The sequence below is a fragment of the Perissodus microlepis genome, chromosome 6, assembly GCF_051167445.1.
Source record: "Perissodus microlepis isolate ML-2025 ecotype Zambia chromosome 6, ASM5116744v1, whole genome shotgun sequence".
NCBI lineage: Eukaryota > Metazoa > Chordata > Actinopteri > Cichliformes > Cichlidae > Perissodus > Perissodus microlepis.
In genome coordinates this window covers 845221-866694 of record NC_140466.1, presented here as the reverse complement: position 1 = coordinate 866694, position 21474 = coordinate 845221, and the positions used below count along the sequence as shown (strand labels likewise).

The following is a 21474-nucleotide window of genomic DNA, read 5'->3' as shown; positions in this document are numbered from 1 at the left end:
CGATGAATCCCGGCTTTGTCGTGGGCATGAAAGAAAATCATCGATGGAAACATTTGGTCATTGAGTGTATTCAGACTGACCTCAACACTGGGTCTGCTTTTCTTTGTTTGATGAGGACAGTTTGAGGGGAAAAACATCAGGATATGACTTCAGACTCAGTTTAAGAGAAACTCCTCGCTGTGTCGGTGAGCCTGAAACATCTCTGCTCTTTATAATATCTCACAAAGATAACCCGAATAAACACAAAATGCAGTTTTTACATGATTTCGTTTATTAGGGGAACAAAAGCTTTCCAAACCTCGCTGCTCTGTGATGTCGTTGCCTCTTAAACCTAATAACTGGTTGTGTCATCGTTGGCAGCAAGAACTGCAATCAGCTGTTTGTGATAACTGACATCGCCGTGTAAGACAAACAAAGTCAGTGACATCATCAGCCTGAGAGGGTTACAGAGACATTTCTAAGGCTGTGGAGGTCACAGAAGAGCCCAGATTAACATCTGCAGACCTTCAGACTCACCTGGCTCAGATAAGGTCAGAGGTCAACAGTAAGAAAGAGGCGGGGCAAAGATGGGAGAGTCCAAGCAGAAACCACTGCTGACCAAGAAGATCACAAAGTCTTGTCGCACATCTGCCAACAAACATCTGGAGGATAATATTCTGAGGGCTGACGAGACAGAAGCTGAACTTTCTGCGTTTCATCCAGAAACATCCCAGCAGCAGCAGCCACGGTGGTGGTCGTGTGACGGTCTGGCTGCTCTGCAGGAACCAGCAGCTCCACCTCTGATTGGCTCAAAGTCTGGACTTAAACCAGGCCTGGCAGTGAAACTGGACTTAGCTCCAGGTCGTTCATGATTTAAGAAGAGAGGCAGTTAGTTTTCACAGAGCTGTACCTGTTTGCTTCGTCCATTTCAGGCGCTTTTTATTTGCAACGCAATGAATATTAAAACACTTACAACCATGTGAGTGAACCCACACAATGCAAATCAGCAGGGAGGGACTGTAGCGAGTCATTGTTCTCTTCAGGTTCGCGTTCATCGTTGCTAAGCAGATTATACAACAGCAGCATTACAAATATGCAGATCAAACCTGTGATACAGCGCTGCACACACACACCAAGGAAAGGTCAGAAACCCTGTGATGTGAGGAAGAACAGGCAGTATTGATTTCAGTATAAACTCACTCGATGCTGCTACAGAGGACGCTGGCTGACTTTGAGTCTGTGCGTCTGAAGCTGCTGCGAGAACATAAATAAGAGACCGGCTTCACAGAGCTGTGTGACGGGGTCTTCGCTGTGTGCTGATCGGCACTAATGAGGGTGGAAACGATGGCGGAGGCTGAACTGATGAGCCCTCAGGAGGCGAAGTTTGGTCTAAAGATCAAACGAGCCAACGCAGAGAGCACACCGAGGTACAAAACAGCCTCTGAAAGCTGCACGAACACCAGCACGCACCACTCCAGCTCTCACCTCTCCTCCTTCATTACAAGCTTAAAAATGCATCTTTATTTGACATGAATATGAGCGGAGAATCGTGCATGCGCACGCAGCCTGCTGCATTACTAACAGTTTTATTTTGAACAGCAGGAGCACGTCGGGGAGTCGGGCTGAAATCCACAGAAGAAGAAGAGGAGGAGGAGATGTGGTAGACTCCTTCCAAACTGCTGGTGTGAGGGCAGAAGGAGGTCACACCAAACTCTGATTATGTCACTTTAACTGAGGCCCCCGAACACTGAGGGGTGGTCGACACGTCTTCCTGAAGCCTCACTTCAGCTTCGTAGCTGTTGCCACGGTGGCAGTCGGACATGACCATATCTAGATAACTTTGCAGCTAATGCTAGTTAGCAACTTCCCACAATTACCCATACAGCAGCCATGTTATTGGTCACATGATGTCATTAAAATGCTCCTTAAGGCATCACAAACATGGTGCAGAGGTCCAGTTCAGGTGAAGCTAGCAGCGACAGCCACCTGTCAGTCAGAGAGGCCACGCCCCTAATAATGCAATCCAGTTTAAACAGGTCTCTGGCCTCAGTGTTGTAAATAATAACTGAAGGTTTTCATCCACATAAGATACAAACAGCTGGAAACGACAAAAAAGAAAGTCTCTCCATGGACGATGCAGCGTCGCTAACACTCGGCAGCAGCCACAGTTCTGCTGAGCAAACACCTCACAGCTCGCTCCTCACTTCAGCTCTGAGTCTCTGCGTGCAGCCGCTTTACCGGATGTTTTGTGCCTTCCATAGAAGAAGAAGTAAGCGTAGCTGCAGGTTTAGTTCCTGAGTTCCTCCAGATGTTCTTGGTTCCTGTGATGGACTCTTGGTAAGAGTGTCAGGTCAGCCAGTGTTCCAACATCACGAGCTCAAATCAGCGCTTGATCTTATTTTTACCCTTCTGTCTCTCCTAAAAGGCTTGAGCTCTACCTCAGCCGGCCACCCTCCACCTCCTCCGTCACCCGGAGGGAGGATGTCCGCGGCTCAGCTTCATCCAGCCACTTGGTGGCCACGAAGCTCACCAGCCTCAGAGGGAACTTGACGGACTTATTCAGCTGCTTCCTGCTGTTTCGGACGCTCACAAAGCAGAGGGTGTTGATGATCCCGTTGCTCATGGCGATGCACTCGATGACGTAGAAGGCCACCAGGGAGTTCTTGTCCGTGGAGATAAGGGTGGGGTAAAAGTCCCGCAGCAGGGTGAAACCGTAATACGGCGCCCAGCACAGGATGTAGGCCACCAGGACCAGAATCAGCACCACCACGGTCCTCCTGCGCTTCTGCAGTCTCTTGCGGATCTGTACCGTCTGAAAACCTGGAACATTTTTAAACCACAGCTCTCTGGAGATGTGGGTGTAGCAGACGGCCATGACAGACACGGGGCCCACGAACTCCAGAGCGAAGACGAGGAGGAAGTAAGAGCGGTAGTAAACCTGCTGGTCCACAGGCCAGATCTGAGCGCAGAAGGTCTTATCGGGGCAACCGTCCACATGTGGGTACGTCGTCTCTGAGGCCATGTAGGCAGACGGGATGGAGATGAAGATGGGGACGAGCCAGATGGTCAGGATCACGCAGCACGCCGTCTGGTGCTTCATACGAGGCCTCAGCGGGTGCAGGATCGCCATGTACCTGCAGACACAGACGGGAAACTGGCTCAGGTGGAGGAGGGCCGGCTTTCGCGCCCTTCACAAGGACTGCTTCTAAAACACGGAAACCTTTTGGTTTCTGAAGCTTTAATAATATAAACTTTTAGTTACCGTATTTTTCGGACCATAAAGCACATTAAGCGAAACAAAACAGATGAGTCAAACTTTACTCCACTCATTCTTCTTGCTTCCTCCACTTCTGTACCATTGATTCATTAATGCTGTATTCTATCACAGCTGCTCTGTTCCCATGTAGTTGCAGTATATTAATGACTAACCTCGTATTGTGGATGGATTATCTCATTTGTTCTCCTGACTGAAGTTTGGTCCGTTTTCAGCATCCTGCCATGCGATTGCATTTGTCTCTAACCACATTAAATCAGTTCGAGGTCAGTAAGCACAACCAGGATTCATACATGAGGCGCTCCGGATTATTAGGTGCACTGTCGATTTTTGAGAAAATAAAGGATTTTAAGTGCACCTTATATTTTAACTTTGACCACCGGGGGAGAGAGTGTGCTGAAAGGCGTACCTTTGCTCATGTGTGCCACAGACATGTATGGTTTGTTATCATTAATATCTCCTTCATAACTTCATACCTTAATGTTGGCATAAATCACTATAAACGAATACAAACATCAGTGGGATGATGAAATCAACATAACAAACAGAATATAGTCAACGTTTCCTAAATCAGCTGAATCATAATCATCTGATTTTAATGAATCACAGTCTAAAGGTCCGGCTGTGAGTATCAGTACATCATCAGTTACATAGCAGCGCTGCATTAATCTAACGTTGGTCTTACTTTGACCCAGAAGGACTTGCAGCTGGACGATGAGCCTGTCTCAGACCAAACTGCCGGGTCCTCTCAGGCACTCTCAGGTCCTCTCAGGCACTCTCAGGTCCTATCAGGTCCTCTCAGGTCCTCTCAGGCCCTCTCAGGTCCTCTCAGGTCCTCTCAGGCCCTCTCAGGCACTCTCAGGCCCTCTCAGGTCCTCTCAGGTCCTCTCAGGTCCTCTCAGGCACTCTCAGGCCCTCTCAGGCACTCTCAGGCCCTCTCAGGCCCTCTCAGGTCCTCTCAGGCCCTCTCAGGGCCTCTCAGGTCCTCTCAGGCCCTCTCAGGTCCTCTCAGGTCCTCTCAGGCCCTCTCAGGCCCTATCAGGTCCTCTCAGGCCCTCTCAGGTCCTCTCAGGTCCTCTCAGGCCCTATCAGGTCCTCTCAGGCCCTCTCAGGTCCTCTCAGGCCCTCTCAGGCCCTATCAGGACCTCTCAGGTCCTCTCAGGCCCTCTCAGGTCCTATCAGGTCCTCTCAGGCCCTCTCAGGTCCTCTCAGGTCCTCTCAGGCCCTATCAGGTCCTCTCAGGCCCTCTCAGGTCCTCTCAGGTCCTCTCAGGCCCTATCAGGTCCTCTCAGGCCCTCTCAGGGCCTCTGATTTGGCTTTTTATCCTGTTCCCTTTGGAGGTTTTGCTCTTTTACAAAGTAAGACTGTTTTTGTGGTGGTTACGTACTGACGGCACCGTCTGGACACGGGACGTTTCAACCTGGGACTGTGAGGACGCGTCAGAGATCTTTCTGCTGTTTTTCAGTGCTGTCATCGTTTTGTCTGTTATGAAGGCGGAGCTCCTTTTCCGCCTCTAAAATCTGTGGACACATTTCTTTCTTGGTATTTCTGCCTGAATGGATCAGATTGGTTGAATGGAGCTTTAGTTTTTCAGGATGTCCCCTCTCGGGGGTTCTGGTGTTTCTGTTGATGTAAGACTGTGTTTGCAGTTTCAGAGGAGCTGAGCTTTGATGTAAGCGAAGCAGCAGTCGTGTTTGTTGGATTTAATGGATTGTTTTGTTATCAGCTGCAGAAGTGTTTGTACCCTGAGAGGGAGTCGGTCTGACACGCTGCCAGATGTTTGGATGTGTTCGCTCTCAGGATAACGAGGAAAGTGGAACCACTTTGTTGTCCCCAGATACACAGAAGCTCTCTGGAAACACTAACAGCCGTCAGCCAGGCGTGATGAAGGATGCGTGGAGGACCGCCGGCCTCGGAGCGCGAGCTGACCGGTTTCACTCAGAAACACGGGAGCTGCTTTTGTTGAAGCAGAATGTAAACCCCGTCTGTCAGCTGGTCCGCTCGGGAATGTGCTTGATGTGGAGCCACCGTCAGGACCCTGCACATCATCAGCGGCCTCGCTGCTGCCGCCACACGCTTCGACTCACACGTTTCGAGTGCTTATCTGGTTTCTTAGCGTAACTCAAACATCATTCATACTTCGGCTCAAGCACACCTGAGGTCACATGACAGGAAGCATTAATGGAGAAAACCTCTGAAGATTAATCTGAGATTACAAGGATCCCACCCCGGGGCGGGCTGATGGTCGTTTAAAAGAAGCAGCATTCCCACAGCGGTGTCAAACATAAGGCCCAGGGCCCAGAATCGGACCGGCAAGACTCAAATATGGCCCAACTGGTCAGCTCAAGAAGATGTGGCAGTTTTTACAGATACTAATGAGTTCTCAGTAAATCAACAAAACCTTCATGTTTAATATTTAATGTGCAATGAGCTTCACTTGTCCGGCCCACTTAAGATCACAGTGGGCTTCATGCTGCCCACGCTGCAAGAAAAACAGTAAAATTTACAGTAACTGTGCAGTAATTGAATTTGCAGCACTGTTACTGTAAATAAATGACAGGATATTACTGCATTTATACTACTGTAATATTGTATTGATTCTATATTTTTCCTGTAAATTTCCTCAGTATTACTGTAATGTTTACCAGTCATGTTTTACAGTGTAGCCTCTCCTCTGACGTCTGATTGGATGAAGCATGATGCTCATGTTGGAGGTTTTGATCCCGTCAGAAGGACTCCAGACGCTCTGATCTTCATCAGCGAGTGATGTCATACTGACCTCGTCCATCTTTCAGGCACAAAGTGAATATTTAAGATTTAAATGGATCACCTGTAAGGACGTCCATCCTGGTAGGATCCTGATGGTTGTTTCAGAGGACCAAACCATGAACATCAGCAATAATTGCCAATCATTTCAAAGAGGAGTGGACTTTTCTGTTCCATACTTCTATTCTGTAATAAAACATTTATCCTGGCCTTTACGGAGCCTCTCACTACCTTTTTAGCTCCTCCTACTCTCAGACCTCCCTCTGGGTAAGTCAGTTTTCCTCTGATTGGGCAGCTTCTGGAAGCCCACTGAGGGGCAGCTCTAAGTGCTGATGCTGTGGCAGAGATTCAGCAATATTATAAACCGAACGGCCGTTACCCAGGATGTTCTCACACGGAACATTTACACGCCAAACCAACCGAAGCACAAACAGAGGCTCTGTGTTGTCTGCTTGTGTTCCCGGAGGTGAACCCACCTGTCCACGGCGATGGCCAGGAGAGCGTTGGTGGACACGTAGAGCGAGACGGTGCGCAGGTAGTTGGTGGAGGCACAGAGCAGCAGGCCGTGCTCCCACGACAGCTGCTTCACCACGTAGTAGTCTAGCAGGAAGGGACAGCAGATCGCTGCCACCAGCACGTCTGACACGGCTAGGTTGGCGATGAGCAGGTTGGTCAGGTTTCTGAGCTGCTTGTAGCGGGCGAGGCTGGTGATGAAGAGGCAGTTCCCCACGCCGCACACCAGCATGATGCCCACCAGCACCACGCCAATGACTATGGTGGCCATGAAGAAGGCCCGCCCCTGCGTGGTGTCCAGGATCTCGTCTGGGGAAATCCCGTAATCTGGGAAGACGCCCACCAGCGCTGAGCTGCTGTTGGTCGAGGTGCACATTTTGGATCAGGTCAGCATGCTCGCACTGCTGCGCCTGCAGGGACGGGACAACAAGGCAAGGGTTAACCTTGAAATTTGGGAGGGGCCAAAGTTCATGTTTGAACCGATCAAAAACACCTTTCTATGACTGGTCGCTGTCATGAAGCTCACCTCAGTTCTCAGGTCAGAGAAGCGAGGACCCTAACCAGAGGCTGTCATGGTTGCAGTAATAAAAAGGTTGGCGGTTAGCGGTTGGCAGTGACTAAAAGTGGACCCACCAAAAGATGCAGTTCCTCTAACGGCCAGTTGAGGCTAATGCTAGTCCTCACAGACTCACAAACACAGAGCTTCTTACTGGTTGCTGTTCCGCAGGGGGCGCTCTCGAGTTCATCCAGACTGAACGGGGCGAACATTTTTGTCTTCTGTATATTTTTTAATAGGAGGGTTTGAGTCAGTGGCTATAGTTCAGAGGTCACATATTAACGATCTTTTGGAAACCACCATCGCGGGGACGCCCTGTCCTACATCATTAACCGACCAATCGGCACGCACTAGCAGAACGCTGGGGTTTTGTGGACAGCGTGAGAAAATTTACACAGACTAAAATAAAATGTTTTTGTCTAGGAACAGCGCCCCCTGCTGCACATGCAGCTGAATTATAGCAGGTTCCTGTACAGTGATATTAACAGGAAGTGGTTTGGGAGGATAAATGCATATAACAGAGCGCTCCCTTCAGGCCAGCCTGTGTTTCTAAAACCATTACTGCCATGACCGCTGATGGCTTCTTTCCCTGCGTGTTTGCTGCAGATGGAGCGTCTCGTTGGCAGCTCGGGGTGAGGCTGGATGTTTGGTGTGCAGCAGTCGTCAGATTCGCCCGCAGGCTGGGGAATGTTGCATCTCAGCTCTGAAAACTCGACGCAGGAGCTTCTCACCAACCTGCCTCCTGATTGTTCTTTGTGCTGCAAGGAGCTGCTGCTCACATCATCGTTAACCCTTTAGCGCAGCACACGGTGTCCTGTGGGGACGAGTCTTTCCTGCCGTTGTTGTTTTAAAATGTTTCACAGATTATTGATTCATATATTTTTAAACAGACTCGGGAGCTTACATCGCCGAGAAACAGACAGTTTAAAAAGCTTTCATACAATATGTCATTATAAAAACACAACATTAAACTGCACTGCTTTAACGTCTGCTTAATGTTTTAGTGCTCATAATAATTTCAGTATATATATATTTTAACAGATTTAATGTTTATTTTTAATAATAATAATATAATATTAATATAATATAATAATATAATAATTATTATTAAAAATAATAACGAATAGACCCCTGTGGAACTATTTGCATGTCCCAAAACTTTAGTTATAAATGTATTCATGACTACGGTCGCTTGCCTGCTGTGATGGTTGGAGACGGTGGAGTCGAGCTGAAGATGTTCAGACGTTCGGTGGGGTGAGCAGGATGGACCTGAGTCCATCAGAGGGACAGCTCAGAGTCAGAGAGGTGGAGGTGGTCTGAGCATGTGCAGAGGAGGGGGTGTGGATATACTGGACAAAGGATGAACAGACATGGGTTGTATTTTAGACTAAATATACTTCATTGTAATACCAGCTTGTACCACAGGGTGGAGCAGTGAGTCTAAGTCATTTAAGTGTTGATTTTAATTTACGATGGTGAGCTGAGAAAAGGCAACACTGTTTAGAAAAAGACTAAAAGGTGACATTTTAACAAACTCGCTGGCTAAGTGCTGCTCCCTGCTGGTGACAATGTGAGTTGTGTTTTCCAGATGGTAATTACAAAAAGTAGCTTTAATGTTTAGGATCTGACTGACTGGAGCATGATGATTATATGATAACATAATGATAATACCGAGAAATAATAATACAAAATATTTAAAAAGAGAAACATTTAAACGGAAAATTTTGTCTTAAAAATAACGTGAATATATCAGCTGACACGTGATCAATTTTTTCACGTTTCACATTTTGTTTACAAAAAAACGTAATTTTAATAAAGCTGTGATACAAATGTAGTGAAGAAGAAATAAAAATAACAAATAAGTTCAGATCAATTCCTTGTTTTCCTGTCACTACTTGGTGCAGCAGGATCAGATATTTCCGAGCATCTTTTAGCGACTGCTGCCTGTATAGCTGAGACCTCTCTGCCTCCACAGCAGATTAAAAATGAAGCATTAACCTTCCTCTGAGACTTTTGGCCCCTGATTTCAACCCCTGAACCTCATGTTAAGAAATCAAAGCTCAGCAGCAGAGACAGAAACACAGAGAGTCCCTGATCCTACAGATTAAACACACAGACAGAGGCAGTGTGTAAAGCAGATTTTAAAGCATAAAAACAGAATCAGAATAAAGTTTCAGAGGGTAACCCCCCCCCCCCATGTGACCCGAGGCTGGGTGTGAGTCCTGTTAACAACAAATCAGCTGATCTGAGAGAAATAAATAAAAGATGTGGAAGGATTTCATACAGACCTGAAAATGCTTCTCTTCCTCGCTCTGCTCTGCTGAATGAAAAGAAACGAGCGCGAGCAGCAGGCGCGCTCCCGACAAACAGCGACCAACCTCCACCCCCCCCCCCCCCCTCCCCCCACGGCCTCTGACAGGGGAAACCTGTTTGCTGCGTGTTATTACCCAGGATATGACCGGAGGACATGTGTGTGTGTGTGTGTGTGTGTGTGTGTGTGTGTGTGTGTGTGTGATTTCTAATGCAACAATTACCTGTGAACCAAACATTAAATTATGTGAGAAAAATGAAATACTTACACATTTCCCACAAGTCCACCAATTACTGAGCTCTCAAGCTGTCACGTGACTTTGGGACAGGCCTCCTGTTTTATCTTTTTATTCAAGATCTGTTCACATGTACTTAGCAAGTACATACACATGAAATGCAAACTATTTACATGGCAACGCACAGCAGGACGTCCCGTACAACGAGCAGGTTCGTCCTTTATTCCACCTTAAATGTCCCGTATACTGACCTGCAGTGCCACGTCCTGACCAACAGATGGCACTCTTACAAATAGCTTTCGTCCAGTCACAGCGACGCCTGTGACGCACACCAGATGTGAGGTGTGATACGTGACTCGTAGAAATAAGGCGCTGTTTGGTCTGCGCAGCGTAATAACCCGGCGAACTTTAGCTCCTGATTTATTTGACCAGTTTTTGTTTCAAAGGAAACGCTCGCGTGATTTCTGTATATTTCATTGACTGCATTTTTCTTTATTGCTTAAAACGAGGTATTAATAAGCTGAACACTAACATTTTACAACAGTTTTATTATAACGTGAAGACGGTGCATATTTACACTCTGCCCAGCTGGCTGTGCATAGTGCTCGGGCACGTCAGACTGTGTGTACTTGATAGCTAAAAAGTTGCAACCCTACTCTGGGACGAACATTTTTACTTTGAGGGCATGAAGACAGTTCATGTGTCTGTGTGCAGGTGGACGGCCGTGTGCAGGTGGACGGCCGTGTCCATGCTGTCCGCGACCATTGCTTTTGGGGTTTTCTGCAGATCAAAAGGAGGAAAAATGCGCCCACTCTGAGCCCGACCTCGGCGACTCCATTATCAGCAGCCTCTGAAAACAACGCCGTGAGCCGACAGTCAGCTATGAAAGCATCACGCAGCTTTTATCCACTGCTCATAAACCCTCAGATGTCTCTGGTTTCTCTGCTTTGATGTTTCTGCGATGAAGCTGACGAGACCTGCAGGACCTCCAAGAGCAGCCTGGAAGCATCAGGCGCTTCCATAAACACACTAACGCATACAAACACATCCATCATCCGTTTCCAGGAATTTTGCCACGATGACGAAAACCAGACTGACTCCAGATCTGCTCCGAGGTCCACAAACTGCTGCTGGCTTTGTTTCTCAGCATCACGTCAGGCTGTAATCGCTCATACAGAGGCCCCAACACCTGCACCACCAGAGCTTTCCACAGCAACCCGGACGACTGAGTCCAGTGAATCCAAGATTTCAGTGTAAAACAAACACGCCCACCCACAGGAAACTCCCACCTGATGAGCTGCAGGGTCTCCGACTGACTGTTTCCTGTTTCATCCTCTGGTTTCCTGATATGATCTGCTGCTTTATCAACATCGATCATTAGAACTGAGTTTAACATGAGGCTTATCTGCGGCAGGACGATCTGTCGGTCCCGTCTATTCAATTCAATTCAATTCAATTCAATTCAATTCAATTCAATTCAATTCAATTCAATTCAATTCAATTCAATTTTATTTATATAGCGCCAAATCACAACAAAAGTCGCCTCAAGGCGCTTCATAGATACAGAGAAAAACCCAACAATCATATGACCCCCTATGAGCAAGCACTTTGGCGACAGTGGGAAGGAAAAACTCCCTTTTAACAGGAAGAAACCTCCGGCAGAACCAGGCTCAGGGAGGGGCGGCCATCTGCTGCGACCGGTTGGGGTGAGAGAAGGAAGACAGGATAAAAGACATGCTGTGGAAGAGAGACAGAGGTTAATAACAGATATGATTCAATGCAGAGAGGTCTGTTAACACATAGTGAGTGAGAAAGGTGACTGGAAAGGAAAAACTCAATGCATCATGGGAATCCCCCGGCAGCCTACGTCTATTGCAGCATAACTAAGGGAGGATTCAGGGTCACCTGGTCCAGCCCTAACTATATGCTTTAGCAAAAAGGAAAGTTTGAAGCCTAATCTTGAAAGTAGAGATAGTTTCTGTCTCCCGAATCCAAACTGGAAGCTGGTTCCACAGAAGAGGGGCCTGAAAACTCTGTGTCAGGCTGCGTGAGATTTCCTGTTTGGAGTTCATTTAACAGCACTTCTTGTCCTGGAAGTGCGGCCCACTTAGTTTCCTGCAGACCTGTGACTTTAGTTCACGTAGTTCAGGTACTTCAGGGTCTTTCTCAGAGTGATGGCAAGGTGAACATGAGGTGGGGCCAGGTTTCACAATGAGCTCACCTGAAACCCTGGCTGATTGGGACCCACACCCGCTTTCACACCTCGGCTCAGGTGATTAGAGGATCATCAGGGGGTCCTTTGTCCCTCTTTGGGGAGAAACTCCCACTGGGTTTAAATCTGGGACTCTCCACCATTTGACCTTAGAACTGAAGAAGCTTCTCAGATGAGAGGTGAAACGTCTTCAAGCAACTTAAAGAAGTCCAGACGCTTTTCTTTGCAAGCTCCTTTGACTGAACAAGAGGTGGTGTCAGCATCAGTGTGACTGTCATGGTGATGAGACAGCTGTGAACATCAGCTTTACCTGCCCATCTACACCCCAGCCTTCACCTGTGGCAGCAGCTCGGGCTGATGAGCGGCTCAAGCGTCTGATGTGGTTGCAGGGGCGATCGTGGCTCAAGAGTTGGTAGTTCGCCTTGTAATCGGAAGGTTGCTGGGTCGAGCCCTGGCTTGGACAGTCTCGGTCGTTGTGTCCTTGGGCAAGACACTTCACCCGTTGCCTACTGGTGGTGGTCGGAGGTGCCAGTGTCTGGCAGCCCCGCCTCTGTCAGTGCGCCTCAGGGTGGCTGTGCAATGCAGCTTGCCATCACCAGTATGTGAATGGGTGGATGACTGAATGTGCAAAGTGCTTTGGGGTCCTTAGGGACTAAGTAAGGCACTATACAAATATAGACCATTTGCCATTTGGCAGGTCTCCTGGACGCTGTTTTCTGGGCTCGTTTCTGCAGACAACATTAAAGTGTCACCTGCTTCCCGACTGACCATCACGTTCCTTTCTGATGGAGTTGTGCGCATGTTTACATTTGTGCAGACAGAAATCAAAATTACACAACGACACAATTACAGGTTTGTCTGTCCTTAATCTGAAATATACATACATATATATATATATATATATATATATATATATATATATATATATATATATATATATATATATATATATATATGAGCCTCTGAGTGTGTATAACACTTTCATATGATGATGATGATTTAGAACTTCTATGATATTTTGGCGTCTGCAAAATGCACAGACAGTAAAATAAGTGGGTGCTGTTTTCAGGATTCTTAATGGCCGATTATCCTGTGAGTTGTCATTGACCAATGAGCATCTGGTTTCACAGTTAGACCCGCCCCTCCTCGTCCAAGCTCCATTTTTGCAACCAGCACAGCAACGGCGGGCACGTTTACCTCGAGGCTTCAAATCTGGATTCATTAAAAAAAAGAGACGTCAAGGCAGCTACGTCCATCTTTGTCTCCGTCTCCACCACCAGGGGGCAGACACAAGTACAGCCCGGGCCCAGTTTGATTGTGGCTGATATCCCATCAACAGCAGATGCTGCTGATGTTTTTACAGCGAGTGCTTCTTTACACCCATCTGATGGGTTCGGTTCATTTTGGGCACTCACATTACTTCAAACACAGACACAGTGTGTACTTTGAAACATTTATTGTTTGTGTTTTAAAAAGCAGAGGCCTCGCACACTCTCCCGCCTCCTCTGCTGGTTATTTATTAATGTGACTGTCATATTTATCAGCGTACAGTGAATAAAGACCATTTGCATGCGTTTTCCATCCAGGATGGAAGATTTCCTCGTGCGTGTCTCAGCGTGGCTGCTCTCCGCTCGCTTCTGTTGATGCGCTCAAACATTTTGATTCATTTTCCTGCAGCTGCCAAAGAGGCAGATAAATTGAAGCAGCGCGGGGGTGGAAACTCTCCACAGGCGGAGGAATGAACTCTGAATGAAACATAAAACCTGAGGTGGCCTTCCATCTTCTGGTCGAGGGTGTGATTCAGTCGGAGGTTTAACGCTCGGCCTCACTGGAGTGTTTATGTCTGTTTTAAGCTCCTAAAGTCACAAAAACCTGGAAACGTTTTAATCTAAACTTAAGATCCACAAGCTTCTTCCTCCAAATGTCATCTGCATCTTCAGCTCTCCACATCGATGAGTCAGATATGGACGAAGCTTCGGGGCCTGAAAAGTGAACCTGCACTTTTTATGCTGGCCACCAGAGGGCAGTAACGTGGTTGCAAAGCCTATTTCCTGTTTCCCGATGAGTTTTTGAGCTCAGTCTTTAGTTTCGGCTCAAATTTAAATCTATGATGATTCTTAGTCAGAAATGTTCTCCGGCCTGTGCTCATTGGTTCAGACCTTCAGGCGTCACACCGGCTTTCCAAACACAGAGACGACCACGGCAAAACTGCTCGCTGCTGCCAAAACTGACATCACAGCTGCACAGGTACATCTCACCCAGTCTAAGCCACAGCTGTACCGCCGTATCAGGCACTCAGAGGGAGGAGCTTAAACAGAGGAAGTTGGCAGAACGATGTCCCGACGGCTGCACGACTTCCTGTGATGAGCACTCGTTCTCTGCTCACCTGTTTTTACAGGTTAGAGCACCAGAGCAGCATGGCATCACATTTGTCTTCCCTCCCTCCGCTCTCTTTAACCTCCCCCGCTAACCTGTTGCATCAGAGGCTTTTACAGCGTCTGCAGTTCCTCTGATGGCCACTTGAGGCTCCAAACTTGAGTCAGTCCACTTGTGATGATGTTTCAGTTCCAGGCGTTGAGGTTTCACTTTTACAAGCCAGTGTGTGACTATTTGGTCAAGGTTGCTACCTCCATCTTTTATATACAGGCTGTGCTTCCTACAGGCCCTCAAACAAACGCTCCACGTGTCACTGTTCTTCAGATGGCCTGCAGTGTGAGACCAAACAATAAAATACCAAAAGTCGATCCCACCCCGTCACGGCTGACTTACAGCTCCACAATCCCATAAACCCCTGCAGGCATCTCTGAGGAAATTAACAGCCAACATCACAGGAAGCACTGATGTACCGACGGCGATCAATAACCCTTCTCTGTTTAGCGACACAGACAGGTGGAGGCAGGAAAACGACTGGAAAAGAATCTACAACAACGCCGCACATGTTTAAATCACTTTTAATAAAAAAAAAAATCACAACGTTGACAGAAACAAGAGGAAGAACTTCTACTTTAAAACCCAGAAAAATCCTGTTCTGCTCATTTCTATCTTAAGGGGTCGGGTCTCGTCAGCTTCGTCGCAGAAACAGGTTATCCTAAGGTAAAGCTTTGAACAGCAGCTGGCAAGGCCCGATGACCATATAAGGACAAGAGCTCTGTGACATCATACAGACCCAAGCGTAGAAAAAAACCCTGTAAATTGAGCCAATCCTCCGTTCTGACACCTGTGCAGTTATAACGCATCTGCACGTTTAACCAGCCGGCGGATGGTGACACAGGTGGCCGAAGCGTCACCTGACCTGAGCGTGTTTGTACTGTTGGAGCCTTTTGAATGACATCATCTGACCAATAATACGGCTGCTGTGAGGTTACTGTACTAACAGAGGCGGAGCTTCACGTTTGGTGAAACTCTTGGATTTTAATTGGATGTTGTTGATGATCAACTACAACTCGGCTACGACAGAAATAAAACCCGAGGCTTTGCTTTAACAAGGTTTTCATATCCTGAAGACCCGAGACGAGCCGCCGGCGCCGCCGGCGCGAGCCAACCTGTCGGCATGACGACACGAAGCTTTGATCAATAATGTAAAAGCAGCCTGAGGTGAAACGCGGCGAAAACACACAGGCGTGAGTCGTCTCAGCGCTCACGTCTAAAACCACACAGGCTCAAACGCCGACTGGCAACCACGGCAACCGCCCGTCGCTAAGGAGAAGAGTGCTCTCTAAACCCTCGTCAGATGACACCGTGACCTCTGAGACCTGAGGGGGTCAGAGTAAAAATGTGAGGCACGTTTATGAAAAATGATTTTATTTTACAAAATCAGAAGCAGCTCTGTGGCGTTCCTCTTAGAAAATATACTTAAAAAAACAAAAACAAACAGACGCCATTAGGCTGCGCACACCGCCGGACGACAGAAATCCCCCAAACCGCCAGCCCCGCCCCCCCTCAGTCTCTGTGTCCCGTCTCTGATTGGACGAGGCGACTACTTCTTGGCGTAGGTGATCTTCATGGCGCAGGTCGCCGTGATCCGGAAGCCCTGCAGCGCGTCCTTGGCCACGCCCGCCTGAGTGTCGCTTTCAAACTCCACGAAGGCGATGTCGTGTTTCCCCGGCACGAGTCGCACTTCTTTGAAACCCGGAAACCTGCAGGCGAAAAACAAATGTTCAAACATCAGGAGGCTGAGCACGTTCAGACCTCCCGTTAAACACTGACGTATGGAAACTCTGCTGGATTTGACCACAAACGTTTGAAATACGGACTGAATAAATACATAAATGAAGAAATGTTCCAACTTTAAACCTCTGATGTTTTCAGCTGAGCATAAATGATCAGATTTGTAAATCACTGCATTTAGTTTTTGTTCACATTTGTTTAAAGTCTTAAATCAGGCGGCTCCGTCAAAGAGCTCAGCGGCCTCCTGGATGGAGCTGTGTGGGTGGAACAGCAGGTGTGTGTATGTGGCAGGACCACAGTGAGCTGTGCAGCACTCACTGGTTGAAGAGCATGGACAGCATCATCTCGTTGGTCTCCTCGGGGAGGTTACTGAGGAACAGGATGTAGTTCGGAGGGTTGTCTGGAACCTGCGAAGAGAACGAGAGCCGTATCAGCGCCTGGTCGCAGCACGCCGTTAAAAGCGAGTCACTCATAACTCTGACGTATCCCACGGGTGAGCCAGAGACGGGAAACAGGAGGAGACACGGGCCAGCGTGGGATTTATGTTCACTGCTTTCACTTTTCCACAAATTAACAGAAAATTTTAATTTTCTAAAAGTTATCGAGTTATTTTCCTGCTGTTAAAGCAGCAGCCGTTAGATTGCAACACACTGCTGTGGCCAGAAGGTGGCGTCGATCCACTGTTTGCAGCCACGTTAAAACAATGACAACAGAACGCAGGCAGTGGGGATCAAACCACCGACGGCCCGCAGCCTCCCACTGAGCCACGGCAAACCCAGAGGGCGCCATCACTCAACTTTGTTTCCTTATCAGGAAAACAAAGAGGTTTTTTCCGGCTCCTGTGGAATAACAGGACAGGCAAAGGCATGACAACGCTCAGGTAAAACTTACCTGCACCGCAGGTGTGAGCGCAGGAGGGGCCAATCCCTGCAAACAAGAAAGAGGACAGAGGCGTTAAACTCTGAAACACGTTCAAAGGTTTCATCTCCAGAGGAATGGCGAACAGAGCAGAGTCAGAAATGACTACAGCGCCGGGAAAACCGGGAACAACGAGAGGAGAAGTGAGCGCCGAGTGGTTCACAGACTTAGTTAAACGACAGAATAAAGGAGCAGAGCGCAGCAGCCATCCTGGTTTAAGGCTCGTTTACGTCCGCCGCCCGGCCCCGCTGCTGCCATTTCCTGTCGGAAACCCTGTTAGAGCGGCTGATGAAGAGGAGCCTGGCTGCTTCCACCTGCAGCGGCTGCCGATTTAGCCTGAAATGAGGCGGCTGATTTATATTCACAGTCCAATAAAGACGACTACGAAGCAGCAGCTGGAGCGCTGCGACGGTCTCACGTAAAGACACGGAGTGCAGCTTCAACATCATCGCAGATGCTGGGAGACAGCTGCAGGAGCATCTGGATGAAGTCGTTTACTGTTTGTTTGAAAGTACGCCGCGACCCACGTTAGACGACATCAGGGGTTCACGCAGGACAGACGGGGTCAGAGTTTGGCCATGTCTAACCATAAACAGCTACCCGTTAACGTTGCCGGGGTTGCCACAGCATTTGTGTCTCATGACTAAAACGTTAAACGCACTTTTTCAAAATCTTTAAAAAACAGAAAAAGTCAAACGTAAAAAGAAACGGCGCCCCCGGTGGTAAGAGCATTTTTCAGAGGGAACCGTCGCTCTGATCCACCAGACGAGAGATTTCTGCCATCGCTGGAAATGTCTTCCAACACAAACCGACTGACCAATCACAGCAGCCGTGGGCGAACAGCTCACTTGGGCTGTCAGGTGAAATCGCTGTTTTTGTGAATGGAGTCTGGTGAACAGTAACTTCCTGTCTCACAGCAGGAAAGAGGTGAAATTGTCCTAAATATGAATGTTTACAGGTTTGATGAAGGAGTGAGGGGAGACATTTTATTGGCTCGCTCACCGCCGCCGGTTTCTTTGTGGCGTTAGCCGCCAGCTCCTGAGCCTTCTTCTTCTCCTTCTTCTTCTTCTCCTTGTCGCCATATGATCCTTTGACCTTGGCGATGACCTCAGAGTCGGTCTTGGCGTACTGTATCCTCTGGAAAAAAACAAAAGGGTTAAAGGCGCAGCTGCTCAGAGGGAGGAAGTCAGCGATGACCACGACGAAGGTGGCATTCCGGCCTACCATGGGCTTGTTGTAGAAGGGGAAGCCCTGCAGCTGCCTCAGGGCGTTGGTGGCAGCGGCGAGCTCTTTGAAGATGACGAAGGCCTGTCCCCTCATCTTCATCGTCTTCATGGCCACGATGTCGATGACCTGCCCGAACTGGGAGAAGAGCGCGTAGAGCGAGCGCTTCAGCTCTGCGGGAGGAAGATGAGACGAGTTCAAACACCCTCACAAACATCTCGACGTTCATCCCGGAGTCTTTTTATTTTTTTTATTATAAGGAGGGTCAAAGGTCACAGGCAGCTGGTACTCCATCCTTGGTGATTAATCAAACTTTAAAGTCTTAAAGAAATGATTCATGGATGAAGCTTCAAGAGAAGAATCAGCTCGAGCTGCATTCACATCAGAAATAACTCTGAGGAATATTATTACTGCGAAATCTAAACGTTTGTATCAGCAAAACTTTAACTGTGGAACATTTGTTTTATTTATTTATCTTAAAAATGATTGAACTGAGAAAGTAGGGCTCGGAGTCTGGAACCACATCTGTGCAAGAACTTTATAAAGTTTAGATGATTCCAACGTGTTACTAATCAGAAGATTTCATTGTTAATGATCAGTACGGCCACTTCTCAACCAAATAAAAAAGAAATAAGAAGAAAAGTGAAAAATGAGGAATTCATTTGACAGTTTTTATCAAAACCTTTATACTGAAAATGATTAAAACATGTTTTGAAACAAAGTTCAGAGTGAAGCCTGCAGAAAAAAGGCTCCTCGTTTCCTGCAAGAAATTCATTTTTTTTTTTACCTACGATTGTTCTATTTCTCTGCACTCAAATAGCACGTGCACGCGCGCGCGCACACAGGTGCGCGCACGCGCGCACACACAGAGGTTTGCTGAACTGTAGTATGGATGTGTTGAGATGCGTTTAAGGTCATTTTATGTGATGTGGACTTTTCTCTCTGAATGCCACAGAGACGATGACTTATCCCGACCCCGGCACTACAAAGCTACTACTAAGGTATTCTCCCTGATTTCCCCTGAAGGGGACGCTGCTGGCAGCATCTGACCAACCACAGTTACTGATAAGTGTACTGGCAGCAGATAAGATGGCATTTCAATGAAAGGTGAAACTACACATAATAAAGACTGAAAGTAGAAAAGAGTGACGATATTGTTAAAGTTTAATAAATAGAAAGGACTTTGAGGCAGTCTAAAAGAATCAATGGTTAGCTGTAAAGATGTAATTATAACGGCAAAGTGGGCCGTAGCTACTCTGTCCTGTCTAAGCACCTTGAGGCAACTGTTGCTGAAACTGTTGGAAAGAAAGCCGGTAAAACGCCGATTGTGTGGGCTAACGGTTAAATCAATACCACAGCTCTCTCATTAAAACACGGAACTGATGGATTATAATCAGAGTGTTTCATTAAGTTAATGCTTAGTTTTTATTCTTCCAGCCTTTACGGTGTTTAATGTGTCTGATTGTTAAAATTAGATAATAATCAGCATTGTGATCGTCAGCACAGCAGTTTTTAATGCCGATTTCAGCAGAAACTCGCTGCTGTTAGCCATGCAGAGGAACAGCACCCACCTTCCTTCTTGATTTTATCGTTGATGTTGTTGATGTAGATGGTGTGGTTCGGTCTGATGTCCATGGTGGAGTCTGAGGAGACAACAGGAGAGCAGCTTCAGCTTCTTCACCTTTAAACCTCGTTTACCCGTTTAATACTTGCTAACGTCTCGGTAAACTCACACAACCAGAGCAGCAACAAATCGTTTACGTTACACTTTAAAACTCGCTGTTTGAGGAGATCTGGCTAAATCAAAAGCTTCAGCTTGAATTCATTCAAAGCGTCCCAGAAACCTCTCTCACTCGGCTAATGTTAGCATGTGTTAGCTTAGCCCAGCTAGCCTTTAAACTGAATGTTTTTTTCTGGCGTCGCTTCAACGTCAAAAATCGCCTTTACAGATTTAACCTCCGCCCAGCAGCTCCTCCGTTAAACCGCGGCCAGAGGAGCCTCGGATAAACGTTTTTAACATAAATATGGAGCTCACCTCCTCTCGGCTCACACCGCTCATGTAGTTTCCGGAAACACTCCGCTGTGGCGCCGGCTGAAGCTTTCACGACCTCTGCCCTCCGCCGCCACCAGCAGGCCAGGAGGAGAACTGCAGCTACCTGTGAGCTTACTACAACTCATTAAGTCTAAACTAAAATCGGAATCAGAATACTTTATTAATCCCCAAGTAAATTATGTGGGTCACAGTTGCTCCAAGGCAGTAACAGTAACAGTAAAAGTATTTAAATAATACAACATGTTACAGAGTTTACAAATTTAAGAAATAGCACTAATATGTACAATGTGACAATATGTATAATGTCTCAATTATAAACATTAAGAATATTACAAAGGTGAGAATATTACATGGGTGGAATATATATGTTTGACATTTCACTCTAACCTGTGAACTTTGTCAGTTGCTATTTTACTGTAGAGTGTGTGCAAAAAGGATGTAACTAATGGAGTGTGTACAGTGTGTTAGATGGAGGAGTTGTATAGGGAGCCACAGGCAGGAATAATTTCCTGTGTTGTTCAGTGGTGTTTTTGGTAATCTCAGTCTCTCACTGAATGTGCTCCTGTGACTGGCCAACATGTCATGGAGTGGGTGGGAGGTGTTATCCAGCATTGTCTTTATCTTAAACAATCTCTGCCTCTCAGACACCACCCTAAGGGAGTCCAGCTCCATCCCCACAACATTAATGGCCTTGTTGATCAGTTTATTGAGTCTGTTGGCATCAGTGACCCTCAACCTGCTGCCCCAGCATGCAACAGCAAAAGCTCAGACATGCAAGTGCTCACTGAAATAAAATGTTAGAAATTAAAAAACAAAACAAACAAACAAAAAAAAAAAACCAGCCCTTAGAGGTTTCTGCACAGGCCAAACTATTCCACCTTCCAATACAGCACTTATTTTCAGTCAGATAAAAAACAATGCTAAAAAAAAAAAAATCTGAAGTTTTCTTAATTTTGCATTTTTCAAACTTTTTTTTACTTGTTTTCATGATTTTTCGCCAGTCTTCATCTGTTTAGGTAAATATATGTGTGCAGATTAATTTCAGTCAATTAAAAACCTGTCAGGTATTTTTATTATTATTATTAATCAGATTTTGCTTTCTGTATACTTATTTTTTTCATATAAAACCTCAAATGTGTGTTTTTGTTTACCCCCAGTTATTAAAAGTACATTAAAATCTCTCGTGTCCTGTATTTCTTCATACAGATCATTTCCCGTCCTTCCGGAGGTGTGTCCCCTCCTGGCTTCCATACATCCCGATGTTTT

At 46.9% G+C, this 21474-nt stretch overlaps 2 protein-coding genes across 4 annotated transcripts; both read right to left on the bottom strand.

Moving 5' to 3' along the window:
- Positions 1-313: 313 nt before the first annotated feature.
- prokr1a (prokineticin receptor 1a) lies at positions 314-6949 on the bottom strand. 2 transcript variants are annotated; one of them, XM_084929838.1, is made up of 3 exons: positions 6496-6949; positions 2415-3113; positions 314-2257 (listed from the first exon to the last, which is right to left on the bottom strand). In XM_084929838.1, exons 1-3 carry the CDS (start codon positions 6906-6908, stop codon positions 2185-2187), a joined length of 1185 nt encoding a protein of 394 aa, XP_084785964.1. In that variant the 5' UTR covers positions 6909-6949; the 3' UTR covers positions 314-2184. The 2 variants fall into 2 exon arrangements, with proteins under 2 accessions (XP_084785964.1, XP_084785963.1); XM_084929837.1 differs by having other exon boundaries at positions 2236-3113.
- Positions 6950-14781: 7832 nt separating this feature from the next.
- On the bottom strand, positions 14782-20290 carry snrpb2 (small nuclear ribonucleoprotein polypeptide B2). 2 transcript variants are annotated; one of them, XM_084929865.1, is made up of 7 exons: positions 20191-20290; positions 19727-19798; positions 18156-18328; positions 17934-18068; positions 16905-16940; positions 16332-16420; positions 14782-15982 (listed from the first exon to the last, which is right to left on the bottom strand). In XM_084929865.1, exons 2-7 carry the CDS (start codon positions 19788-19790, stop codon positions 15823-15825), a joined length of 657 nt encoding a protein of 218 aa, XP_084785991.1. In that variant the 5' UTR covers positions 19791-19798; positions 20191-20290; the 3' UTR covers positions 14782-15822. The 2 variants fall into 2 exon arrangements, with proteins under 2 accessions (XP_084785991.1, XP_084785992.1); XM_084929866.1 differs by lacking the exon at positions 20191-20290 and adding an exon at positions 19889-20135.
- Positions 20291-21474: the final 1184 nt, after the last annotated feature.